Source organism: Triplophysa dalaica, chromosome 3 (assembly GCF_015846415.1).
Source record: "Triplophysa dalaica isolate WHDGS20190420 chromosome 3, ASM1584641v1, whole genome shotgun sequence".
Taxonomy (NCBI): domain Eukaryota; kingdom Metazoa; phylum Chordata; class Actinopteri; order Cypriniformes; family Nemacheilidae; genus Triplophysa; species Triplophysa dalaica.
Window position 1 is genome coordinate 21,516,835 of NC_079544.1, and position 26,995 is coordinate 21,543,829.

General features: G+C 38.1%; 1 protein-coding gene, 1 long non-coding RNA gene and 1 pseudogene across 2 annotated transcripts; 1 reads left to right on the forward strand and 2 right to left on the reverse strand.

Annotated features, from left to right (window-relative positions):
• Nucleotides 1-4,121: 4,121 nt before the first annotated feature.
• On the reverse strand, nucleotides 4,122-11,595 carry LOC130417722 (tripartite motif-containing protein 16-like protein). The gene is made up of 6 exons (XM_056743445.1): nucleotides 10,962-11,595; nucleotides 8,864-8,959; nucleotides 8,493-8,726; nucleotides 5,522-5,675; nucleotides 5,352-5,411; nucleotides 4,122-5,147 (listed from the first exon to the last, which is right to left on the reverse strand). Exons 1-6 carry the CDS (start codon nucleotides 11,547-11,549, stop codon nucleotides 4,594-4,596), a joined length of 1,686 nt encoding a protein of 561 aa, XP_056599423.1. The 5' UTR covers nucleotides 11,550-11,595; the 3' UTR covers nucleotides 4,122-4,593.
• A 456-nt stretch (nucleotides 11,596-12,051) lies between these two features.
• LOC130417729 (tripartite motif-containing protein 16-like protein) lies at nucleotides 12,052-21,924 on the reverse strand (annotated as a pseudogene).
• LOC130417730 (uncharacterized) lies at nucleotides 16,805-22,038 on the forward strand. The gene is made up of 7 exons (XR_008906215.1): nucleotides 16,805-16,930; nucleotides 17,191-17,248; nucleotides 18,431-18,609; nucleotides 20,703-20,803; nucleotides 20,935-21,109; nucleotides 21,180-21,367; nucleotides 21,923-22,038. It is a non-coding gene; the product is annotated as an uncharacterized LOC130417730 (long non-coding RNA).
• The last annotated feature ends 4,957 nt before the right edge of the window (nucleotides 22,039-26,995 follow it).

Here is a 26,995-nt window from a genome sequence, read left to right on the forward strand (position 1 = left end):
AATTCTCTATTTCTCAATTCTCTACTGGACGGCCTTCCTACAGTCAAGCCCTTGAAAATGATCCAGAATGCAGCTGCACGTCTAGTTTTCAATCAACCTAAAAGAACTCATGTGACACCCCTCCTGATTTCACTTCACTGGCTTCCAGTTGCCACCAGCATAAAGTTTAAATCTCGGACACTGGCGTTCAGAACGATAATGGAAAATTCTCCCATCTAACTTAACAACATGGTCTACGTCTACATCCCTGCATCATCTTTGGTCTGAAAATGAGTGACGCCCAGTTGTTCCATCACAGCGAGACACCAACTTGCAAAATCCTTTACATTTACGTATATACAATTGGCAGATACTTTTATCCAAAGTGACTAACATTGCATTATCCTATACAATTGTTTCTAAGTATGTGCAATCCCCTGGGATCAAACCCACGGCCTTGGCATTGTTAACGCCATGCTCTTACCACTGAGCTACAGGAAAGCTTTGCTTGTACGGTTTCCAACTATAAAAAACAGCTCCGAACATACCTGATCCGCATTTATTTGACCAACCAATAACTGACTGTCTTGTGTCTAAAAAATAAAAAATCTCGTAGAATGGCCTTGTAAACTAACAGTGTTTAATGTGGTAATCATGATTCCGCTATCATGTAATGTTTATTCTTGGTCTTGCAGTGGAGTCATGGCATAGCCTTAGGGTTTTGTGTGAGAAAGACATTGCTTTGGTTATATATTGGCTGGCCATGTGCTTTCTCATGTCTTGTCTGTTTTTCCCCCATCTCGTTTCCTCGATAACTTTCCCTGAGTGTTTAATCTCGGTCACCTGGTCCCTATTAATTATCCTGTGTAGTTCTCCCCTATATAATGCCTTCTATTCTCCTGTGCTTGTTCGTTTTGTATTACTCCTTGTTTCCCGTCTCTGTAAGTGGTCTTGGATATTGCTCTTTCATTACCTAGTCTTGTATGTATTTAATGTTAGTCCTGTCCAAGTCAAAGTTTATATATTTTTTAATCTAACTATATATATATTTTTTAGTCATTTTGTAAAAATCCTTTTTTACCACACAAAAGCACCAGTCACTGACTGTTATATTGTGAATCAAAGATGCAGCACTCTTTTAATGCATTTTCCTCACCCCTTCACTACACCAAGTGAGAGCTCATAAGAACGAAACAAAGAGAAAAACACCTGACGTTTACATTGGCAGCAACAGTTACAAGCATGCTTTAAAAGTGAGACATATTCAGTTACATATTAATACAAAAACCATCAAATTATATTCAACCAAAGGCACAAATCTTATCACTTACTTTTTTCAGACGTTCTCATGAGAAACAACTTCCAAGAGAAAAGGGCTTACCTGTGTATCATTTATCTTGTTAAATCATGCAGTTTCACTGTAGAGCTCCGACCTAACCAAAACCCAGGATAGAGAGGTTTAGTGAATGTGGTGTGGACTAGGGTCATTGTGTCAGAGATGCTGTAGAAGGACATAATTCCTGAACTGTGATTCACATACACACCTATTTTACAAGATCTGGACACTACTGGGAGTTTAGTCTGTGTGCTATTGTGCCAGAATGAACATTCAGGGGGAGAGCACAACAAACACAAGGACTGATCATTAACTCCAAATATACTGATGAGGACGATTCTCAGGACCCTTGTTTCACTGGGGGCCCACCAGAACTCGAGTATGTATGTCCAAGTTCCCTTAAGATGTATGCGGATCATTCAGTGAAGCAGGACCGGCGCTGCAGCGCTTCACAGTTTTGTACGTGCATCCACATGGCTCAGTGGCAGACAAAATCAGGATATCAAAAGAAATATCGGAGAAGGGAGGTCGCGACGAGAAAGACAACCAGTTGTGACGGAGTGGTACAGAGAAAGGGTCTCACAGTAATAATAGCACACTACGCTATGAAAAAAAAAAAAGGGCACACAGGTTCAATAGGGCAAACAAGGGACTCAAGACGTGGCTATATATAGAAAAAGTTTTTCAATACAAAGATAAATACTTAAAATATGATAGTGGAGTAACATGGAATAGTTCCCCAGTTCACACTTACACATCCACGCTAAGGAGTTCAAGTTCACCAGGGTTAGGTAGCCACCAACCAGCCTCCGATTGCATCCGATTGCACCCCTGCTCGCACTTACCAGAAGCTGCACAACAACCACACTTGTTGCAGGTAAATATTAATGGTTTCAAGAAAATAATCTTACATTTACACTTCAAAAAGTAAGATAGTTTGCTATTTGATCTGAAATTTGATGACCTTTTGACTTTAGAGTTGTGTAACTTTTAAACACAGTACAGTGGGATTACTCTTTCAGGGAGTTCAGAGGTCTACTCAAACAATAAAATACATAAGAAATAGACATCCAAAGACAGGATTTACAGAAAAAAACGCGGTCGAGTGAAAACAGCAAAGCATATAACTAACTCAAGAACTAGTCAAATGAGGTTTCAAAGTACGTCATAAATAATATTAACATATTTTTACTGTACTGCCTCTTATCCTCATGGTGGCACTTTATCAGATATTTCTGACAATATTCATCATGAAATATCAGATCTAAGGATTTTGAAATGTTATTTTCAAGTGATCTGTGCACAAGAGATTTGTAACCAAAGCATCACTTTCCCTCACTAAACTCAACGCCTGAAAACTGATCATCTCTTAGTCAAATGACCAAATGGATCGAGCAAAGAAACTTCCCAAAGCGCACAACAAAAAATGAAAACGGAAAACAAGTAAAAACACTGTCTAAGCGATAAATATCGATTATCATTTTATGTATGTCATTTTTTAAGTTATTTAACGTTGCCAGATAGGTAGTCCATATCATAATACAATAGTTCATCTCTAGGCCTACATCTTTGTCGCTTATAAAATAAGTCTATGTTTGCGAAGGAGCTTCATAGTTACATTCGGGAGAGTTTGAGACGGTTGTTAAAGCTAAGTCTCCCACTATCACGCAAATAAGCTAGTTATCTGGTTCTATGTTAAACGTCGGACGCATTTTCCACATATGTCGACGCGACGCGAGCTGCATGTGTAGTTTGAACGTCAGGACCGTGTTCTTCATATAACGCGAGCAGATGCGTCTTCTGCAAACAGCGCGCAGCACAGAGTACAGGAGAGATTGCGTGAGGACCGTGAAACAGCAATGATTGACAGGATGACAGAGACAAGAGCGCAAAAGAAACATTTACATTTAGTCATTTAGCAGACACTTTTATCCAAAGCGACTTACAAAGAGAAAGGGAGCAACAAGCGATATGTCATACATAATACATTAGGTGCATATACAAAGTTACTGGTTTCAACAAAAGCTAGACCACTACCTGTTGAGAGAAAGGGTTAGTGTTTTTTTTCCATTTGTCTGTCAGGTATTCACAGAAGAGACAAAGCATTCGTTTTAGGCCTAGTGGGGAAAAAACAAAGAGCGTTTGTTTGCGTTACATATACTGTACAACGGGAGTATGTCATGCGATACGTCTCATTCGTCTTATTCCGATAATAAAATAATGTTGATAATACCTTTTGTTCAAGGAAAGGGATCATGTAAATGTATAACTTTGAAGATCAAATTAGGTCTATTTCCTCACCAGCACATCTCTAATGGGCTAAATTACTTATATGTATATTTAAAGAAGTGTTACTGTTTAAAACTGGACAAGCTCTTTTATATATTTTTGTCAAAATTCTAGACTACATAAATGAAATCAACTTTCAATGCATACAACAAATAGCCTTATTTGGGGTTTTGTTTAGTTGTTATAAAGCAAAGGATCAAATAAAAATTGTTTAGCTGGTTAAACAATTGACAACCTGTCAATAAAAAAAAATGATCAAAATAATCGTTAGTTTCAGCCCTAATTTATTGTGTATGTATGAAGATAAACTAAGTACTTTTGCTTCTTTTTACCCCGTTGTTTCATTAGTTTTCCGATTGTAGAATTGTGTCTGTCACACTGTGAAGCAGTTGGAAAAGTGTTTATATAAAAGTAAACCTTTATGCTTCTGTTATAGGTACAAATGTGATTTTCGCCTTCATACTATGTTAAAAGTAACTAGAAGGACTCCAAATATACAACTTGTTTGCAGATTTTTTATTTGTTGAGTGTTTTCTATATTGGGGTGGCGCCAATACTGATCTTGCATGGCCCTCAGAAAAGGTGCCCCTGATAACCACTGTGACTGAGATACATTTTTTATTATGAATCATACAGAAATTCACACAAATGCAAAGATTTTCTTGGAAAAAAAACTAAGACAAGGCTTACAGTAAAACGTGTAATCAAATGCTTGGTTATAACAAAAAAGAATATCTACAACTTATTCGATAATTAGTCAAATGATGTAATAAAAAGTACATGTAATATTACAGTATTTGTACTGTATTGTGTATAATCGTTCCTAACATTGCTTCTCATACAGACAATATTCATCATGAAATAAATCACAAGAACATGACGATGACGATGATTCTAAGATGATTTAACATTGACAGCTTTAGTTTATTTTTGTTTGATAACTTGTAAAACAAGTGGTTTAGATAAATTAATATCTTAGTGTCTAGCTTTCATTTAGTTAAATCATGCCGTTTCACTGTTGAGGTCTCATCTAAACAAAATCCAGGATAGAGAGGTTTAGTGAATGTGGTGTGGACTCTGTGGATGAGGGTCATTGTGTCAGAAATGCTGTAGAAGGACAGAATTCCTGCACTGTGATCCACATACACTCCTATTCTAGAAGATCTGGACACTGCTGGGAGTTTAGTCTCCATGTTATTGTGCCAGAATGAACATTCAGAGGGAGAACACTCCAAACTCCAGGACTGATCATTACCTCCAAATGCAGACTCATCTTCTTCGCCATCACCCTCATCTTCATCTCCCTTCCTTCTGATGCTCTTATATGACACTGCTATATCCACCGAATCTCCACTCCACTCAATCTCCCAGTAACAACGTCCGCACACACTCTCTCTACACAACACCTGCTCAATGTGATTAAATCTGTCTGGATGATCAGGATACTGCTGGACTGTTCTTATGCAGGTAGCCACACTGTCCTCCGCAGACAGACAGATTTTCTCATGTACTGTATTTGGATCCAGAGAGAACCGATGGAAATCTGAAAAATATTAAATACATTTAACTTTTAGTGAGAGTAAATCTCTTTCTCTTAAAATGGTTTAAATGCCAGACATGATATCCAATCATCTAAAACCTCTGCTCACAACCTGGAAATGTTTTGGTTGCTGAAGTTATATACAGTGTCTATTTGAAATTATTGTTTTGACAATGTAATACTGTATTAAATTACGACTTGTCTTACATTGTAGGAGCTCCGATCTGGTCTTGGGTTCATTGATGGGAACAATTTCAACGTATGAAACTAAAGAAATAAAGTGATGATGAGTGTGAATCTAATGTAAAATCATACTCATGTTAAAAGTTATATGTTGTACTACGGCAGGTAAAGTCTTTGTTGTTAATGATTTTCACCTTTGCCAGATATCTTTTCAATCTCTTCTTTACAGAAATCATCCAGCTTTTCTTTCAATTCAGTGACCGATTTCCCCACATCATCAAAAGAAAGGAGAGAACTGAAGATTATTTTGTCTGTAGATCCAGGTGAGGCAGAGAGGGACTTGAATGTCTAAATAGAAAAGAATCGAATAGCATGACATCAAACTCAATTTCTCAAACTCAATTTATAGAGATTTCTTAAACATATTTTGACTTCAGATCTTCACAGACAGGTTGGTTTACAGCTCTGTTTACACAGGCTGAGGAGGAGCGAAGAAGTGTCAATTTAAGTTCTGAGAATGAATAGCCGGCCACTATAGGTGCGTATCATTGGTATCTAATTTGACCGTGTACATTTTTGAAGATGGTATTAATTTCAAATATAGACATCGACATAAGACATAAGAACATGATGTTTTTTAAAGTAAAAAATCCTGAAATCATGTGAACCTCTTTAAGTGTCATAAAGACACAAAACATAAAGAACAAATAAAATTAGTCGGAATCAATATTGTTACTCAATCCTCCCTAAATCATCTTATGACCTTGTTTACTGGACAAATACAACGTAGAATTCATAACAGGTTTTTGTAGCTCGACTGAGCACCCAAACCTACAATCTGTTGTGTAAATTTGTTTTGTGTTTGCACTTGGTGAGTCTTTTGGAAATCATGTGGGGATTTTCACAAGTGTAATTGTCTACACAGGCTCATTAGAAATACATTTATCTGCCTATATTTCTGCATCTTCAAATTCAAAGCAGTAAAATGCTGACATGAGGCTAAAAACAGCCAACACCACGGTCACCACAACACAATTTTATCTGGTAATTAATTATTCCATGAATGAACCCCCATTCACGTTTTTTAAAGATTTGTTACCATGTTACATTATTTGTGAGAATTTTTTGCATGACGACGTTGAATTTTGAGGTAAAGTATTTAGTTTAAAGGATCCAGTCTTTTGCTGTTTTTGAGGCTTTGATTTATGTTTTTTTGGGTGTTTAACAATGGATGTTCATGTTTCTAATAAAAAAAAAATGCTTCATATTTCACATATTTCAAGTCTATTGTTCACCGCTGTCTCTTTTCTAACAAAACGACTGGATTTCTTCCGATATATATAAAGTCCCTCCTTACGAAACGCTCGGATTGGTAAATCTGACCAGGTCTGTCATGATTGTATCCCTGCTTAGAGTGTGTGATGTCCTACCCATACCATATCAGTGAGCTTGCGCTTCTCAGGCTGTTGTGATTGGTCGGTGCCCCTCTCAGTGCACATGTATTCATAAACTTTAGCTTTTAGCAATAAACAGTAACAAGGGCGTCAACTTCACTTCATCAGGTAATAACATGCAGATCGATCGAAGTGCAATGGAGGTCTGCTAGTGCATCTGAAAACGTCAATCTTTGTTAGAGATCACAATTTTTTCCCTACTATGGCGAGGGAAATGACACCGGACCGAATGGCGACAGACCTGTTATAGTAAATAACACTAATAACAGAACCGTTAGTTTTGTCTTTTTATATTGGACCAGAGTTAGATTATAAAACAAGCAGATTGACCAGGAGATATTTGCAAGCAGGACTTCAATGGACTATTCATAGAAGTGTTTTAGAGGTATGCTTTGTCCGCACACACACACTATATCAGTGTATTACACAGAACAGCTTTCACAGTCAGTGTGATAGTCATGGAAGCTGTTATTTGAACGTTGGTTATCTTTAATGGTGTAGCTGAATTATTATTACCAGCTGTAGGACTGTGATGAAAGTGAAAGTAGTTTAGCACGTTGCTCAGTCAAATGTTTACAATCTCCGATAACCAAACACCACTTCAGCGGCTCTTACACTTCTCTAAGGACGACCTCGCCCCTTTTTTGGCATATTCCTTTAGGCGTACATTATTAAAAGCACTCAGAAAAGTGACATCATGTACCCTGGAAGTGGAGGGCTGTAGTAAGATTCCAGCCATTTTTGAAGTCCTTGAAAAGCTAATTCTGTTAAAGACCATACCTCGCTTGGCACTGAACTTTGAGCTTTATCATTGTGCAGATATTGTTAATGCTTTAACAGCAACATTACACACAAACTAACTAAAGTATTTAACCTTTAATTACATCGGAAATAACTGTATTTCAAAAATAAAATTGGGTAATTCCTTACTTTCATTTTTCAAGTGAAATGTAATTAAATTAAAATAACAAATAATTTTGTAAGTTGTTACAACCAACAGTGGTGATATCTGATGTGTTGTCATAAAAAAATATTGAGGTTTTGTTAACCATAGACCTTATTTTAGGCATTTAAGCAAAAATAAAAAGTCAAAAAAACTTTGACTTTTGCGATGGATACGAAGCGATAAATTGCTAACTCATGTTTTGAAATAGAAAAATATGTCATGCCTGGGGTATTGAGCGTTGCATTCCCTCCACATTCATATGGTGCATTCCGAGCAGGATGTATAGCCCGTCAGAGGGCAATTCGGAGTATTAGAGGGTCATTCCAAACCTAGGTGCTCATAACTGCGCACTTCAAAGGGCCCTTTGGAATAAAGGGTTTTGATGGGTCCAACTGTTAACTCCCCCATGATTCTTTACCTTGATCTTTGCATGACAATTCAGCCCCCTTAGGGGCACAGGATGATGATGCAGACAGGCACTTCAAAAACTATTATTTGGTCCCCTCCACCCTTTATCCCTTCGAAGGCTTTCTCTCGAAGGGATTAGGCCATAGGGATGAGCCCTTCCAAAAGGAATGATGGGTTTGCGACAGCAGTGGCACATCTTGTTAATATCTATTATCTTTGTATCAATTTACATGTTATCAGTATGTCTGTATTTTTATCAGCTGTATCAATTTGTCAATTATGTCAGTACTTAAACCATCTAATTTTAAAGTCAAGATATATTTATAGTAATATATATACTGCTTAGTGTTAAGCTACCTGGAGAAAACGGATTTGATCTTTTGTTCGCAACTGTTGCTCCATCTCATCATGTCTCCTCCTCAGATCTTCAATCTCCTGCTCCAGTTCCTTCAAGAGTCCTTCAGCTCGACTCACTGCAGTCTTTTCCTGATCTCTGATCAGCTGTATCACCTCAGAGCGTCTTCTCTCAATGGAGCGGATCAGTTCAGTTAAGATCCTCTCAGTGTCCTCCACGGCTGTCTGTGCAGAGCACTGTTACCACAAACACATACACACATGCACGCACACACACACACACACACAAACAAACACACAAACAAGAATCAGACTGAGCCCGTGTCTGTGTCTGAAACAGCAGCTTTTATGTTTCTCTATTACTCAAAACTCACCTTGTGTGTCTTCACAGCCTCTCTGAGATCCTGAAGCTCCTTCTCTTTCTCCTCGATCCTCTGCTGGTGCTTTCTCTGATTGTCCTCCAATAGTCTCTGTTGAACAGATAAATAACAAATATCATGTCACATAACATAAATGTTTTTAAAATATACTTTTATATTCTAGTATTTTCACGTTAAATATCCAAATTAATATAGAAACAACATGAAGTCTATTTTTTATATTTCATTAATCTCATCGTTTTATGAATGAAAACCTGCATTACTGATCTCAATGGTCTAATACTAATGATGTCTTTATAAAATAATTGTAACATTATTTATAGCCATTGAACATTAAAGTATAATTAAGAGCATTCATTTTACTTTTATTGGGCTTTAAAAAGGCCCTCAGCCCCACCCAATTTTCTCCCTCCCAAAGTTTTAATTTTACTATAAATTCACCAGCACAAATAAGAATTGTATAGATTAGTGAACCTGATGAAATTATTATTTTAAATTATGTATCAAAACAAAAAGAAATGTGTCCCCAAACAAGCAGCGCTCAATGTGTCCTGAGCATATATGACAAGCTGTGTGTGTAAAACATGACTGAAGTGTAAACTAGAGTGCTCTGCTTTAAGATAAAGTCTTAGTATAGCTGAAAAGAACATTAATGATGAATATAAAATAATAAAATACATCTCTGGTACTTTTCTTTATTTTAGGTAGCCAAAGCTAAGGTAAAGTATTAAATGCGCATTGTCTTTAATATGGATTGTCTTCAACTAATTTAATCAGTTACTTCAACCAATAAGAATAATACCAAACTGCATACTGGAAAATGTTATCAACATTTATGCATTTAGCAGACATTTTTATCCAAATCAACTTAAATTGCATTAAACTATACATTTGCATCCAAGTATGTGCAATCCCCTGGGATAGAACCCATGAACATGGCCTTGCTAGCGCCATACTCTAACCACTGAGATACAAATGACATGGTTTATTGCTGTTCAATGCTTGTCAAATGTACACCAGTTTTACATACGGTAAGATCAATGTAATTTAATTGTAATTTAAAGTGCAAGTTATACATTAAACATAGACGATTAAGACACAAACAAACAGATATAATCACCATTGATTCCATTTTTACTTTTCCTACAATGGCAGTAAACGGGGGATGATATCTCTTTGGTTACTGACATTCTTCCAAATACATTCCTTTGTGTTTAGCAATACAAAGACATTTGTACAGGTTTGGAACAATCTGAGGTTGAGTACATGATGCCAGAATTTTCTATTTTTAAGTGAACTATCCCTTTAAGACTAATGCTCATATCTTTGAGTCATAGCAACATATTATCAAAAAGAATCTGAGAACAAACAAAAAGCGAGCGAAAAACAGTCACAAACTTCAGTTATAATCTCGCATTATACATGATGAAACAATCTGCATAAAACCCCCGTTATAATACACTAAATCGGTCTGACTGAGCGTATCTGCTGCTCTTTGCGAGCGAGCTGCAACAAAACTCTTCTACGCCGGTGACTCATCTAAACTTCTGATTGGTCATTACGTTCATGAGCTGTCTATGATTGGTTGTGATGCTCAGCGCGGTGAACACGGAAAACGTATTTGATGCGCCGTGATCGGACCTGAACGTAATGCTGTAAAACACGTTTTGTTCATCTTCACATTTCATTTGCCTCGTCCATTAATTTTATAAAGCGGTACGAGTTATCCCTTGTTTCTCAGCGTGAGAAATACAAGGCGTGGGGTGTGAGCGCGTGAACAGGCTGCAACGCTGTTTACAATCTTATACGAAGATACTCAATAAATGTGCTTAATGGCATCATCTTGTGTGTTGTTTTTTTTCATTCAAGCAGGAAAGAAAGCTTGATGTTTGTGCACTGTGTTCAAGAGTTGATGTTAATGGACCCGTGTATCTATACTGGACGCGTCAAAGCAAGCCTTTAAAATCCTGCTCAAATTGTTTAAAGCGATATGCATGACTAAACGCGTGATCATATAATGCTAGCAACACAATGACGGGAAAAAATATTACATATTTTTGACACGTTAAGATGAAAAGTTTTTTCGCATTACCTGTTTCTCTGTTCTCTCTGCTGCAGCTGATACAGTGTCGTGGTTTTTATGCTCATCCATCGTACACAGCAAACAAATACATTTCTGATCGGTGCGACAGAAAACCTCCAGCAATCTGTCATGCTGCGAGCAGATCATCTGAAGTCGTCCAGTGGGTTCAGTTACTTTGTGTTGCCTTTCTGTGCGAAAAGCTTCATGTTGTTTCAAATGAGTTTCACAGTAAGATTCAAGACACACCAGACATGACTTGACAGCAATGTGTTTTCTCTCAGTACAGACGTCGCACTCCACATCCCCGGGTCCAGCATAACTTGAAGCTGCTCGACCAATGTGAAGTTTTGTTTTCTTCAGCTTCTCCACCATCTCAGCAAGAATCACATTCTTCCCCAAAGCGGGTCTTGGAGTGAAGGTCTTTCTGCACTGAGGGCAGCTATAAACTCTCTTCTGATCATCCTGATTCCAGTAGTTTGTGATACAACTTATGCAGTAGCTGTGTCCACAGTTAATAGTCACTGGATCCTTCAGTAGATCCAGACATATTGAACAGCTGAACTGATCCTGAACCCATGAAATACTTGCTTCCGCCATTTCACTGTTTGCACAAATACCGCGACGCTTGTAAAAACAAGTTTCGTTTTTTTTCTCTTCAGCTTCACTGTTTCCTTTTCCTGTGTGTGAAACGTGTACAAAGTGCAAAGAGCTTGCTTGTTCACATACTTAATGTCCACTAGGCGCCAGTCTAACAAACACAATAACACCTAGGCTAGAAGTATTTCTCACTTCACTCTTCTTGTTTTACTTTTCATGTTACACTTAACGTTCAGTCTTCAATAAATATTTCTCGGTTTGTTAGCTGTGTGAGAATTGTTTATCTAAAATTTAGTTAAAGAAGAATGGGAGGAAGAGAGAAAACATTTCTCATTCACCAAAATTATATCGTCTTCTTGGGTCTCTCTGGAGATATTTCGAGATAAGGACCCCCAAAACTTTCTGCTACTTATACCACTTATTATGAATTAAAAAGTTAGAACAGTAAACTATGTGGGAAAACATATGTGAAATTAATAGTAATGCAAAATAATTAAAAACATGGTTTATTAAAAGTAAAGGGTTTATTGAGGATTTTGTTCTATAATGTTACATTAAATGGTTAAAAATTAGATACATAAATGAAGTCATTGAAATGTACTACCTTAGTAAATAAAGAAAGGCAGGCAGAATCGACAAAATGTCTTTTCAAAAGCTATATGGTAAAGAGAAAGAGAAATGATATAGAGGTCGCTTGGCTTAATGACCTGAACCTCAGTTGTCCATGAAGGTGATAGAAATGGAAATTATACATCATACTGTACAACAAATCTGCCTAATGAAGACATTAACTTCAACAATGAGATTTAAAAAATACAAGAATCCAAAGTCGAGTTTTACATTAAAGTATAAGTATCTACACAGAATAATCTCCAACAGAAAGCTATCTTAAAGATATTTATGTTTAAGGCAAAATCGAAATAAAAAAATCACACAGTTTTACGTTTGAGCTCTTACGTAACCCAAATCCAGGATAGAGAGGTTGAGTGAAGGTGGTGTGGACTCTGTGGAGGAGGGTCATTGTGTCTGAGACGCTGTAGAAGGACAGAATTCCTGCACTGTGATCCACATACACACCTATTCTACAAGAACTGGACACTACTGGGAGTTCAGTCCGTTTATAATTGTGCCAGAATGAACATTTGGTGGGAGAACACAACAAACTCCAGGACTCATTGTTACATCCAAATACACAGTCACGTTTTTCTCCTTTCCTGTTGATACTTTTATATGACAGTGATATTCTCACCCAACCACTCCACTCGACCTCCAAGTAACAGCGTTCACACACACTCTCTCTGCACAACACCTGATTATAATGATTAAATCTGTCTGGATGATCAGGATACTGCTGGACTCTGTCAGTGTCAATAGCCACACTGTTCTCCGCAGACAGACAGATTTTCTCATTTACTGTATTTGGATCAAAAGAGAACAGCCGGAAATCTGAGGAAGATCAAATTAATCATATGTTGAAGTCGTTTGCTATTTTTCCAGGGCAGGCAACTGTGTGTGATTTATGTGGGGAACCAACCAATATACAGTTTCTATTTGGTGTGTTGAGATAACATGTTTTACTGTTTTATATGTACTAAATGTTTTTGAGATGATGTGTCTTACCTTGTAGGATCTCTATCCTGGTCATAGATTCATTGGTGGTAATATTTTCAATGATTGAAACTAAGAGAACAGAAGTGACATAATTAGTTTAATTCGTATGTAACAGCTTAGTCATTTTCCCATGCTGTGCAGTTTTATCCACCTTTATCCACCAAGTGCGGGTGCCTCAATTTATTAACTTGAATGTGCGAGAATTCTGGTCTTTGCATGCATGTGTAGTTTTTTCTGGATGGCATTTATTAATGAATACAGAAAGACTGGAGACATTTGTGTAATTATCCTGTCCCAAGTTAATTTAAGTTCAGTTTTAAGTCTTGAGTTTTGTTATGTTATACAATGTTATTCTTGTTTTCCCCTCAAGGGATTTTGAGTTCTGTTTTGTCCATGTTAAATAAATGTATTTTGCTGAAGAGCTGTCTGCATTTGGGTTCTGTTTCTGTCAGTTTCATGACACATTTGTGCTGTTGTGTTGGGGCAGCAGTTCCTGTAAAATACTCAGACATTTGGTCCACCTTGACTTTAATAAACCAGCACTCAACAGACTATAAAACATGAACACAGCTTAAAGGGTCTAAACCAGCAGGATAGGAACAACCTTGGACGTAAGCAAATGCTGATTGGCCGAAATTCGGTTGTTTGTCTTTGCTCGAACGAACATGCTTAAATGACGCCGTTCCTAATTCCTTTTGCCGGTGTGAATGCGATCTGGGAAGTGGTCAGAGGGAAAACTTAGTTGATGAACCACAGCTCGTTCCGGAACTTTGTTCCTGAACTTATTGGGTGGGAAAGCACTTTAGATGCATGCCATTGAAGAATCATTTTTGGTCCCACAAAGTACCATTTAGTCAAAGGTTCTTTAAAGAACCATCTCTTTCTTATCAAGCTATAATCGGAAGAACCTTTTTTTTTCACAAAGAACAGAACAGTTCTTTGGATGTTAAAGGGTCTTTATGGACCATTTAGACAAAAATAGTTGTTCTATGGTGGGGTGTTCAGGGTTGCTTGATAATTACAGACAGGTGTGCTGAAGCTGGGATGGAGCTGAGTCTGCAGAACGGTGGCTCTCTAGGAGCAGGCTTTATTTTTAAAGTGTACAGTATACAAGGAACATGATCTTTTACTATCACAATCTTAATGAATTAACCCACAGTACTGAAATGCATCAGTGCTTTTAAAATTGCGCATTCAAGACCCGTAAATACAGAAAAAAATTAGTTGATCTTGATTTCATCCTCCCTCCATGGGTGTGCTTAATAGTTACCAGTACTTATAAATGTTTTGTATGTCCTTCCACAACATTATCGTATCTAACATGCCGGCTAATGAAAGGGCAGTCTTGAACATTAATAGCACATCATATCACTTCCGCGTTTGAAAGTAAGGTGGATACAATGTTATATTACGCTATTGCAGAACTCATTTCTGACAGTATAGGTCAAAGTTTTTTTTTTACCATTGTCAGATATCTTCCCAATTTCTTCTTTACATAAATCCTCCACCTTAATTTTCAACTGAGTGACAGATTTTCTCACATCATCAGAGGAGAGGAGAGAACTGACAGAGATGTTGTTTGTAGGTCCAGGAGATTCGGAGAGAGACGGAAAACTCTACATGAACAGAATATAACAAAGCATGTGTTATTAAATTCCACACCACATCAACCAGTATTTCTTTCACCACAAACATACATTTTTAGATAAAAGTTTGAGGAAACACAGCTGCTGTTCCCTCCCTAATACCTAAAATACAACAAATAAAATATAGATTTTTTATTCCTTAAAGAAAAAAGATGTATCATGTTTAAAAAACACACATGACTTTGTTTACTTGATAAATACATTAATTACTTAAATTTTTTTTTTGTATTTTACAATATGACAAAAACCCATGCAGACTGGCTAAGTTAACTGAACAACTCATTTAACAAATTTTGAACAGAAAACAGGATGTTTTATTATATTGTCTCGAGAAAGCCAACATACTGATGTTTCATTTAAACAACTTCTTCTTCCAAGAGTACATTTTCTGACTGTAACTTCTCCTAGAGCTTTCAAGCTACAGCCACCAAACGTTGCACAAATCTTTAGACTGGTCTGACTTGAGTTGCTATTTCTTTTAACTGATCCGGATTCCGGTTTTTGAAAACCAAACTATCAAAACCACCAAAAATCCCATAGACTTAACATTGTGACAAACTTTGACGGCCCATAACTCAGACAGATAATTTCGTAGAAACCTGTGGGTTACCAATTTGAGGCTGGCAGGGTCTGTAAGAACATACCTCACAATTGGGTGCAAATTGTCCCCCTTGGAAGTAAGAACCACCCAAATTTTCCCCATAGACATATAATGGTGAAGGGAATGCCCATAGACTGCCATTACAAAAGCCCTAGATGGGATATATTTGCAGTACAGTGTCATATGAGACAAGAGGATGGGGTCATTATATTCATTGGAAACAAAAAGTGGATCACCATGAAGGATGTAAAATCAGCTAAATCATGGGAGAAACATTCTCATTCGTGTCAAATCGTGCCAGCCTAGCAACATGTTAAATTATCCTAGCATCAGGCTAAACTTAAAACCTTCGGGGCCTAAATCTGCTTCCAACTTTTTCAAGCCAACATAAAGTTTGTCTTCAAACTATACAATCTTATTGTAATGTTGTACTGTCGGTGTTGTGTTACCTGAAGGAAACTGATGTGATCTTCTGTGTGTGAAAGCTGCTCCATCTCATCATGTCTCCTCCTCAGATCTTCAATCTCCTGCTCCAGTTCCTTCAAGAGTCCTTCAGCTCGACTCACTGCAGTCTTTTCCTGATCTCTGATCAGCTGTATCACCTCAGAGCTTCTTCTCTTAATGGAGCGGATCAGTTCAGTAAAGATCCTCTCAGTGTCCTCCACTGCTGTCTGTGCAGAGCGCTGTTAACACACACACACACGTTCACACACATGCACACACGTTATCCCCTACCCATAAGCTTATAGATCATAGAAAACATTTTGCATTTATAGATTTTTGAAAAATATTGTTCTTTACGATTTATACGATTTTTGGCCCATGGGGACCTCAATTTTGGTCCCCACGGTGACATGAGTTGGTGTGTATTCAGGTTTGTCCTATTCTTCAGGCTTTTGGTCTGCAAAGTATTTTTTCAGGTGGACAACATGACACCTATGGAGCAGCAGCTAATCACATTACAATAACTTTGAGAAAAATATGGATTTAAGATTTTCATAAAAAATAAATACATTGCCCTCGTCTCGCGATCCCTATGCTCCGGAAATAAAATGCCTCTTACCATATTTGGAACATCAGATTCTAAAGCAATTGAACTGCGTACTTAGTCAAATCAAACCACGAACTGACGCAGATTTGTGGGGGTGTGGTCACACAAGGCGTTTCTGGCAGGTCTGGGCGAGTATTTGCTTATAGATAGAATGCGTCATTTGTTTCCGACACTTTAATTTTTGCAATTTTACATGTTTAAAACATCCATGGCAGTGCTGCCAACTCTCACGCTTTCGCCGTGTGACACACGGATTTCTCTATTTTCACATGCACTCACGCCACACATCCAATTTCTCACGCAAAAAAAATAACGATCGTGGGGCGAGACTCGTTCGTTCCTTTTCAAACTCCCCGACGGTAGATGGCGCTGATGGCTTGCTGCACCCCCAAGTTAGCGACAGGGGAAGAGAAACCCTGAAAGACAATGAGAGAAACTACCACCTCAAGTCTAATGATGAATCTGAGACTAGGTATGTAACAATGAAATGACGTCCAATTGAGTACTGACTCTCTTAAACTTTAAATCTTGAAATAAATTATGTGTGTGTGTGTGTGTGTGTGCGCGCGTGTGCGTGTCTTTGAACACGATTTATTGTCGTGAATGTAAGCTCAGCTGTCATAACAAGCAGCAGGAGAGCATCTTTTTTACTTTGTGGTTTAATGCATGCTCAAGACATGAGGTTATAGCATTGTTTATTTATTCCTATCACATTTATCTTTTTATCAAAAGTCCAACGAAAAGGACTCCGTCTGGATGAAGACTTTTTCTCATCTGTTTGACCAAACAGGTATGTATTCCAAAGAATTTAACATAAATACAAGAAATTTGAGCAATAGAAGTAGGCATGTTTTTGTAACTGAGAGTAGAGTTATTAAACCCATTAAATTCATCTGTTTTATTGCTTAAAAAGTTGTACTGTTTCAGCACTTTATTTGTTGCCCTTTATTTGTTTCTGTTGTGTGTGGCTTTGAATGAAGAATAATGTCCCTCCCTAAGTAATCTTGTGTCGTTTTTGGCTGAACATTAATCATGAAGCGCTCTTAAAGGGGTCATATGGCGGAAATACGTGTTTTTCTCTGTCTTTGGGGTGTTGTAGTTGCCCATGCATGTATTAGACACATAAAATTATTAAGTGTCGGAACAAAAGATACATGCAATCTAAAAGCGAATGTGAACCCAGACCTTCCTGAAACGCCTCTTGTAACCACATCCCACGCATGTACATCACGTTGATTTGACTAAGACCGCCCAAATGTATACTCAAGTAAGGTGGGTGGTCTTTTATATCTCATTGTACCGTCGCCTGCGCAGCCTGATGTTCCGAATATGGTAAGAGACGTTACATTTCAGTGCAGTATTAGACCAATCACTTTGCACTAGTGACCTAGCCAAACATAGCACACCTCACTGTTCAGACCGATGAGTTTTGTAAAATATCAGCGCGTTTCAGAGAGGTGGAGCAAAGAGGAGATACAAACATGATCGGTGTGTGGAAAATACACAGTTTTTAACCTTAAATCGTGTATACACATTGAATTACATCTAAAGCAAACAATAATATTCCTTTTAGCCGAGTCAAATGACCCCTTTAAGAATACAATTATTCACAACATAGGCTAGGTTTCAGTTAAGAATGAGTTAAATACCATTCTAATCAAAATATCAATTAACCTATCTAGGTCAAATCCTAAACAATGGTCTATAAATAAGGTTTTATTGTGGTACATAGGCAGTCATTTAGGCACAACATAATTTTTCAGGTCGACTGTTCAGCTCAAGTCTAGAAGGCCCTACAAGTCATTATGAAGAACATAAATTAGAATAAGTTCAGGTATTACACATCTTTAGCAGACCACTCAAAAATCCACTAGAATGCAGGAAATCACATCTACTTAATCCAAAATTTCCTGGGGGCGGACCTTCAGCTATGTCTGATTCACAGAATGTAACCAATGTTATCCATCTCTAGCAGGCTGCCCCTATCAACGGATTTGGGCCTCCGCACAACCTACCAGAATGCAGGGTACAACATCAAATGAATTCCAATTCTCTGAGATCTGAGGCACCAACTTGTGTGGCTGCATGCACGGCATAATTTTGATCACTCCTGACAAAATCTCACTCCAAGGTTTTTTGAAAAGTTGGCAGGTATGCATGGGCAACTTATAACACACCAAAGATACAGAAAAACACATCCGTGCCATATGACCCCTTTTAAAGGGTTAGATAAAGAGCAGGACCTGATTGAAGCGAGATAAAGAGCTAAAACAGGGTATCTGCAGGTTTCTGAGAGTTAGATTTAAGACTTTTTAAGACCTTTTTAATACCATGCAGAATGAAATTTAAGACCAATTTTATACTGAGGTCGAGGGACCAGTTCAGCTCACAGAGGAGCGGAAGCATAAAAGGTGGAGCGACGACGCTGTTTCTGTTTTGTGTGGTCAGCAGTCGTCCGCGAGGGGCTGCTGGCTTATACCTTCATTTTTGTATTGTTTTGTTTATTTTTTTTAAATTGTTGAATGTTCGCCGGTTCCCGCCTCCTTCCCATAACATCTTACTTGATTACACATACCAACAAATTTGCAAACAGCAAACAATACCACCAATTACGATCATTAACACACATTGTTTATTGACATATTGAAAGCGTGAAAGAACAATAAATTGCAAAACATAGTGCAAAGACTAATCGTTAGGCAGAAAATTGACAGCCAACAAAAAAAAACTGCACAGCAGTAACATGAGGAATGTACACTGCATGACAATAACCTGAACATTGGGTTTTTACTGTACAGATCGGTTAAACATAGTTCGAAAAATGTCCCCGACAGCATCGTTAGCGTTATAGGACTGGTGCTTTGTTACAGTATGCAGAGACCACAGTACCTCGGCTCTTGAGTGTTGCGGTGGCGCCAAACGTTGTTCGGATGTCTGTTGGTGTAGAAACCGCGGTGCTTGAGCTGATGCAGATGCCGGAGTAAGGCATGGATCAGTGCTCAGTGGTACTGAGGAGGGCGCAACGGAACAAAACTGAGAAATATCTGGTGTTCTCCGACTGGTTTCCGCAGTCGCTTTGTGTTTTTCGCACTGCATGTACGTTTCCAAAGATTTGATCCCCATTGTTCCGAGTTTTAAAACTTTCTTGCAGAATATACACCTGACTTCGAAAGCATTGCCACAAACTGGACCACGGCGCAAAATTAGGGTTATGTAACCAGTTTTCATTATATTTACACTTCCCCATGGTTAAAGCGAGATATTGCTTATATCCAGTCCACGCGCCTAGCAAATGACCCCGCGAATTAATGCGTTAGTTGCGGTTCCGCCTATTTTTTTTTAGAAATAGACATATCCTAATAATGACATGATTTTAAAACGAAAATACATTTTTTATGGTGTAGGTCTGATTGGATTTTTAAGACCTTTGAAACGCGGATTTAAGACATTTTATTGCTATTTAAGGCCTTATTTTCACATTATGGAATTTAAGACTTTTTAAGACTTTTTAAGGACCCGCGGACACCCTGGGTTAACAAGGATGAATCAAGTGCCGGGTATGTAATATGCAACGGCTGTGAGGCACTGTATGTATATGAAAGCAATAAGACTGGAACCTCTTATACATCATGTATGTGCTAAATCGAAAGATTAGATTCAAGCATTTACAGACAAAGACAGTGCTATAAAATTGACTGAGTAATTAAAGTGACGATCGGATTCGGGTCGGAAACTTATACGTGCGGGTGGATAATTTATTTGAAGCAGCAGATGCGGGTGACATTTTAGCTTATCTGCGCATCTCTAGGTGTAACCCTAACCTGACATCAAAAGAGAAATAATAATTTACTTAACCTGGTGTTTGTAACTTGATTTGGCTTAAAAAATATTCACATACTATGAATTAGAGTCTCTATCTCGTAACACACAACTAGATTCGTTACATGACTAGCCGTACTATGGAGTAATTTAGCTGTATTTTATCAGCCCTTTATGATATGTAACAGGCTATTTGCAATTGAGGTAATCCACATCAAGTACAGGCAACAGGCAAATAGTGTAATGTATTGGCACTGCACTGTTTGTGTGTATATAACGAGCACAAATGTAACGTTAAACACAATGTTTAGGCTAAATCGGCTTACATGGTTCACCTATTTTGGATTAATAACGGAAAATTTAGCTGAAAAGCAACTAGTTTGCAGCTATGTATTACTCAAAACTCTCCTTGTCTACCTTCACAGCCTCTCTGAGATCCTGAAGCTCCTTCTCTTTCTCCTCGATTCTCTGCTGGTGTTTTCTCTGGTTGTCCTCCAAAAGTCTCTGTTAAACAGATAACTTGGCTGTATGGGAAGGGTTTATATCTATACTATATGTTATTACATACAATTTTATTTTCTCATGACATGTATTCTATATATTTTGTATTTTCTTTGTTCACCTGTTTCTCTGTTCTCTCTGCTGCAACTGAAACAGTGTCGTGGCTTTTATGCTCATCAATCGTACACAACAAACAAATCAATTTCTGGTCGGTACGACAGAAAACCTCGAGCAGTCTGTCATGTTGAGAGCAGATCATCTCCTGAAGTCTTCCAGTGGCTTCAGTTACTTTGTGTCTCTTTCCTGATTGAAGTTCTTCATGTCGCTCAAAGTGAGTTTGACAGTAAGAGTTCAGACACACCAGACATGACTTGACAGCTTTGTGTTTTCTCCCAGTACAGACGTCACACTCCACATCTTCAGGTCCAGCATAACTGGGAGCAGCTCCATCAGTCTGAAGTTTTGTTTTCTTCAGTTTCTCCACCATCTCAGCAAGAATCACATTCTTTCCTAAAGCAGGTCTTGGAGTGAAGGTCTGTCTGCACTGAGGGCAGCTATAAACTCTCTTCTGATCCTCCTGATTCCAGCAGTATGTAATACAGCTCATACAGTAACTGTGTCCACAGTTAATAGTCACTGGATCCTTCAGTAGATCCAGACAGATTGAACAGCTGAACTGATCCTGAAACACTGAAATACTGGCTTCTGCCATTTCAACATGTGCTGCACACAGACAGTGACGGTTATAAAAATCAAGGTTTCGGTTTCTCTTATCAGATCCAAATGTTTCCCGCTTCTGTGTTTGAGAAACGTGTGCAACACACTAAATGTCCACTATGCCGGTATAATTACATTTTACATGTACATTATATTTAGGCTTTAAGTCGCTGTTATCCAAAGCAAGAATTGGTCAACATTAAAGCTGTTTATCATAGGGTGGCAATAATACATAAGTGCGTAGTTTTCACAATGCATGTATAATATAGATAGAAGATAATAAGATAGAGGGTTACTGAAGGTGTTTTTTTTAAAAAACAGTCAACATTTGTCACATTTTCTGTGACTAAATTGACGGATCATTATTTTTTCATAAATTATTTAATATATATATTTTATGGCTAGTAGGATATTTTTCTCTTCTCAGACTCGCGGCCCTGGTAGGAAGGTGTGCATAAGTATGGCGGCGTTGCAGAGCCAGGGATCGTTTTATGAGCAAGCATTTGTGACTAAAACCTGATAAGGACTTTCATCAGAAGCCAGTGGGGAGAGATGAAGAGGAATGTCATGTGCAGCTGTTTTGAACTTCTGGTTGAGTCGAGCTGCTGCGTTCTGAACCAGTGTCCAGTATCTCATTTGATAGATTATTGTGCTAACAACGTAAAGAAGATAGAAGACATGTATGGACTGAATGCACTGTAAGTCGCTTTGGATAAAATCGTCTGCAAAATGCATAAATGTAACCAGTTGGAATGTTTTGTCTGAGCAGGAAGACCAGCAAAGAGAGTATTGCAGTAATCCAGTTTAGAGAATACAAAGGCCAAGACTTTTTGCAATTCAAATTAGTTTTGACAGAGTACACTTTTCTTATTTTCTGACTACCTCATTATACTACAACAATTTGAAAAAAAGGGTTTGTAACATCACTGCTTTTTAATGTTACAGAAGATGGTTACAAATTAAATATAAATACCAATGGTGTACATGAAATGTACTAAATGAGAAAATGTAGCATTAGAAAAGTCACATGGAATAAGACGTGAATTCACTGAGATCTTAAATCTCAGCCTGATGGCCTGAACCTCAGCTACCTGCATGTGAATATTCCCCAAATGCATTTACTTAAACAATAAAATACAAAACAGACAGAAATCCAAAAATGGGTTTTACTGTTAACTATTTTATAACACGTTTGGCAAAGTGATAACAAAATCACTAACTTAAGATCTTGTCAAAGGATGCATGTTAAGAATAGAATACATTATTTAAAATATCTAACAAGGATACTGCTGCTGTGTGTACAATTTTACTATTGACCACAACATTTTAACCAGTACAATGATAACAGCATTGACCAATTAAATAATTAAATGTGCGGATCAAAAACGTGTGTGAAAGCACAGAGAGCCCAACTCTGGAACGATCGAGAAGCTACGCTTTATTCTTTGTGTGTACATTTCTGCTGCTTCATGCAAACATAACCACAAACTGACGTATGGTATTACATGCATTGTGACTTCTTTACAATGTCTTCTAATGCTTGACATTGACAACTGGTACAGAAAAGTTTATTTCAACACAAGTCCACAAATATCCAAGTGTCAGGCACCACCGGCAACACAATGACCGGCAGGATGGCGAACTCGCAGAGGAGAGAGCAGGACCCACTCGGGCAGAGCCATGAGCCAACTATATCAGGACACCACACCAAAATTCAACATCAACCTTTACCACACTGGTACTATTATGATTCAGGGCTCAGAATACAGACTATGCAAGCCTGAAAGTTTTAGCAGAGAATTAGAAGTTTTCTCTACATCCAACAACAGCAACAGATGAAGAAATGGCATCACTGGCACAAACACAAAAAGCTCCCCCCCCTCAACCAACACATCAAGATCAGCTGTGTCTATTCAACGCATTCAGGAATAGCTCTCACAACTGCAGATGGAAATTACCGAATTTAAAGAAAGCTGACTACAAGAAGCAGACACCCCTGAACAGCTAAGAGAGGAAATGAAGGCCCTTAAAGAGGAGAACGAAATCAGAATAGGAGTACTAGAGACAACTGTAAAAAACCTAAATGTCTAAATTGAAGAAGGATCTAGAAAAAGACACACACACACACACATCATTAATGCAAAGCTGGAGAGCTTTATTCAAATCACTCAAGCGAACCCTCTAAGATGCTCATCCACAGGCTCAAAGACAGACAAAGAACAAACCACTACAAAGAACTGTCAGAGGACCAACGCCAACACTGCCACACAGCCAGCTCAGAAACGCACACATCAGACCCCACAGCACTCCCAGAAGCACCAAGCCCAGAAATTGCAACCACCAAAAAATGCAATTTTAATATACTCAACTGGAAAATCCCCACACCACCAAAAGCTCTTTCCCAAGCATGCTGTTGGCAAATGTTGATGCCCTACAACCAACAGTGCACTCCAACTGCTCCACCAGTCCGACTTATACAACCCACAGAACATCATCATCCACACTGAAACCAACGATCTTTACAACAAGAGAGAAAGAGTGGCTGACACTGTCATAAACAAGGCAAAGAAGTCCCACAGGACATTCCCACAGGCCAACATAACCATCTCCACATTGCTCCACAGAAAGGACTACCAAGCTGGCCTGATTAATAACATTAACCAGAAGATCACTTCTGCATGCTCCAGCCTCACAGCAGTCAATTTTGCACATCATCCAAACAACAGAAGACTTATATAATCATGTGCATCTATGCCAAGAGAGGAAGAACCTTTGCTAAAAACCTGAAAGATTCAGCTTTTGGTAGAGACACACCATCATCCCTCCCACAGCACCAGAACACACGATGCAGAAGCCATAATCATAATCTTACAACTGCAAAAAGTCGTCCAATAACAGTGCAAACAACCACACCGCAACAAACCGAAACTCAACCAAATTATACTGCCATCTCTCAAGAACTACAGTGTGAAAAGTGGAAGAGACTCCGGAGGGTTTATCATTTGGTATAAAGAGACTTTAAAAAACAACTTATCCACACAGAAGAAGGACTCAACACATATCTGGCTAAAGCTCAAAAGAGGCACCATAGACTGTGATAAAGACCTCTACATTTGTGCAGCTTAGATTCCCCCATCAGAATCACCATATTACAATGACAATCATTTTGATCTATTTCAGACAGAAACCAGCCATTTTCAGGCTGAGGGGAATGTTCTGCTGTGCGGAGACTTTAGTGCCAGGACAGGCTCAGAATCGGATATTATTGACACTCATGGAAATAATCATATCCTGAAAGCCAAGACACATCTCACCCCCACCAACACCTCACGGAACAACCCTGACAGGATTGTCAAGAAAAGCGGTAAGTTAGTGTGTCTCTGTCGAGGTCTGTATATGCTTAATGGTAGGATCCGAGGGAATTATTTAGGTCGATACTTATATTTCTCAGCTCTTGTGCTAGTGTTGTTGATTAGCCATAACAGATTTGAATCCGTCCTCTTTACGTGCATTCACAGTGAGACCACAGTCTACCTTTTCAGATCACTGTCAAATAAACGTGTTCCTAAAGAAAATTCAACAACCCCATAGAGCCAACCAAAAGCCAAGCAATCTGATCAAACTATACCCAACACCTAAATGTGAATCTGAATTTATTAGTGCAATAAGCTCAACAGAGATCTCGAACCAAATAAATAGATTTCAAATAACACAATTTACAACTAGCAAAACAGACATAAACACTTCTGTACATCAAATAAATCTTATTTATGATAGGTGTATAATTAAAGCTAACCTACTATATAAAAACAAAAAAACTAAACTAAAATCTGATGATGAAATCTGGTTTGACAAAGAATGTAAAATTAAAAGAAAATAACTCCGACAGCTCTCCAACCTAAAACACAGAGAGCCGCACAAACCAGAATTCAGACAAAGCTATTTTGAAGCACTGAGGGACTAATCCATTACAAAAAAACAACATTACCTTAACCATACTCTCAATGAAATCCAAGACTCTATTAATAAATCAATTTTGGGAAAAATGGAATAGTATAAATAAACAACAAAACCAGGATATAACCAGCCATACAAAAAGGAGAACTATGGAAAGACTATAAAAACCTGTTCAGAGAAATCTCCTCAGATAGTCTTACACCTGATCAGAAAACCCTACAAAATAAACTAAACCAGTTAGAATCGACAATTTAAAACAACCAAAATCCTTTAGACTATCCGATTAATTTGATAGAATTAAATGAAGCACTTAACAATCTAAAACCTAGGATGAATTTCGGTTCAGAAAACATCAGAAGAGAAATGTTAAAGCACAGTCCTTCAGAGATGCAGGAACCTCTCCTAAAACTATTTCATCTGATATTACAATCTGGACACTTTCCTGAATCCTGGAATGAAGGCTTAATGCAGCAGAGATAAATTTGACCCCAATAACTACAGAGGCATTTGTGTGAACAGTATCCTGGGGAAGACTTTCTGTATATATGCATGTTTTATTGATTTAAAAAAAGCATTTGATTGAATATGGCATGACAGCCTATAATATAAAATTCTACAATCAGGTATAGGTGGAAAAGCTTATGACATCATTAAATCCATCTACACAGGAAACAAAAATGAGGAGTTAAAATTGGCGATAAAAGAACAGAATTTTTCACTCGGGGGCACGGAGTAAGACAGGGATGCAACTTAAGTCCCACTCTTTTTAACATATAAATGAGGCGGGTTACTGGAACAATCTGCAACAGCCGGTCTCACGTTAAACAACTCCGAGGTGAAATCTGTATGTTGATGATCTGGTGCTGCTGTCAGACAATGCATGCAGGAACGAATTAGGCAGATACCCCCTGATAATACTCATCCAAAATCATTCCCTCAAATTCGGGACACACGTCCTCCGAACACACTTCAATATGAAGCACTTTGAACCCAAGAGCTGAGACCTAAAGCCAGTCCCATCTGCCAGCTTGCTCGGAAACTTCAGACCGGCACAACCAAACAAAACCAAATCAGAATAAACCAAATGGTCAAATAAAGTAAAATGTCATATTTAGATCATTGGGAAAAGGAAAGAAAAAACCAAAGTAAAAAATAGAATGCCATCGGACCCTAAACAGAAAATACAATAAGGCAGATTATCTCTACACTGATGGAGATGTAAAACAGAGGCGGATCCTGACCAAATACAGACTCAGTGATCACAGTCTGGCCATAGAGAAAGGCAGACACAGACAAACATGGCTTCCAAAGGAAGAACGAGTCTGTGCACACAGTGACACTGGTGAGGTGAAAACAGAGACACACTTTCTCCTTCATTATGATCAATTTAAAGATGTGAGAGAGAAACACTTTCACCAAATGTCAAAGCTCATTCATCTATCAGCTACACACCCTCAGAAACAAACTACTGCCTTCATCTGCTACAATCAATGCACATATACACTCTTGACTTATTACATTCATATTTCTGCATGAACTCTTC

What these genes read in the sequence shown, in the direction of transcription:
- LOC130417722 (XM_056743445.1), bottom strand. Translation starts at nt 11,549, where the DNA reads ATGGCGGAAGCAAGTATTTCATGGGTTCAGGATCAGTTCAGCTGTTCA. An exon ending in ATCAAATCCGTTTTCTCCAG is followed by an intron (nt 5,676 to 8,492) that starts GTAGCTTAACAC and finishes TTTTCTATTTAG; the next exon opens with ACATTCAAGTCCCTCTCTGC. An exon ending in CAGATCGGAGCTCCTACAAT is followed by an intron (nt 5,148 to 5,351) that starts GTAAGACAAGTC and finishes AATATTTTTCAG; the next exon opens with ATTTCCATCGGTTCTCTCTG.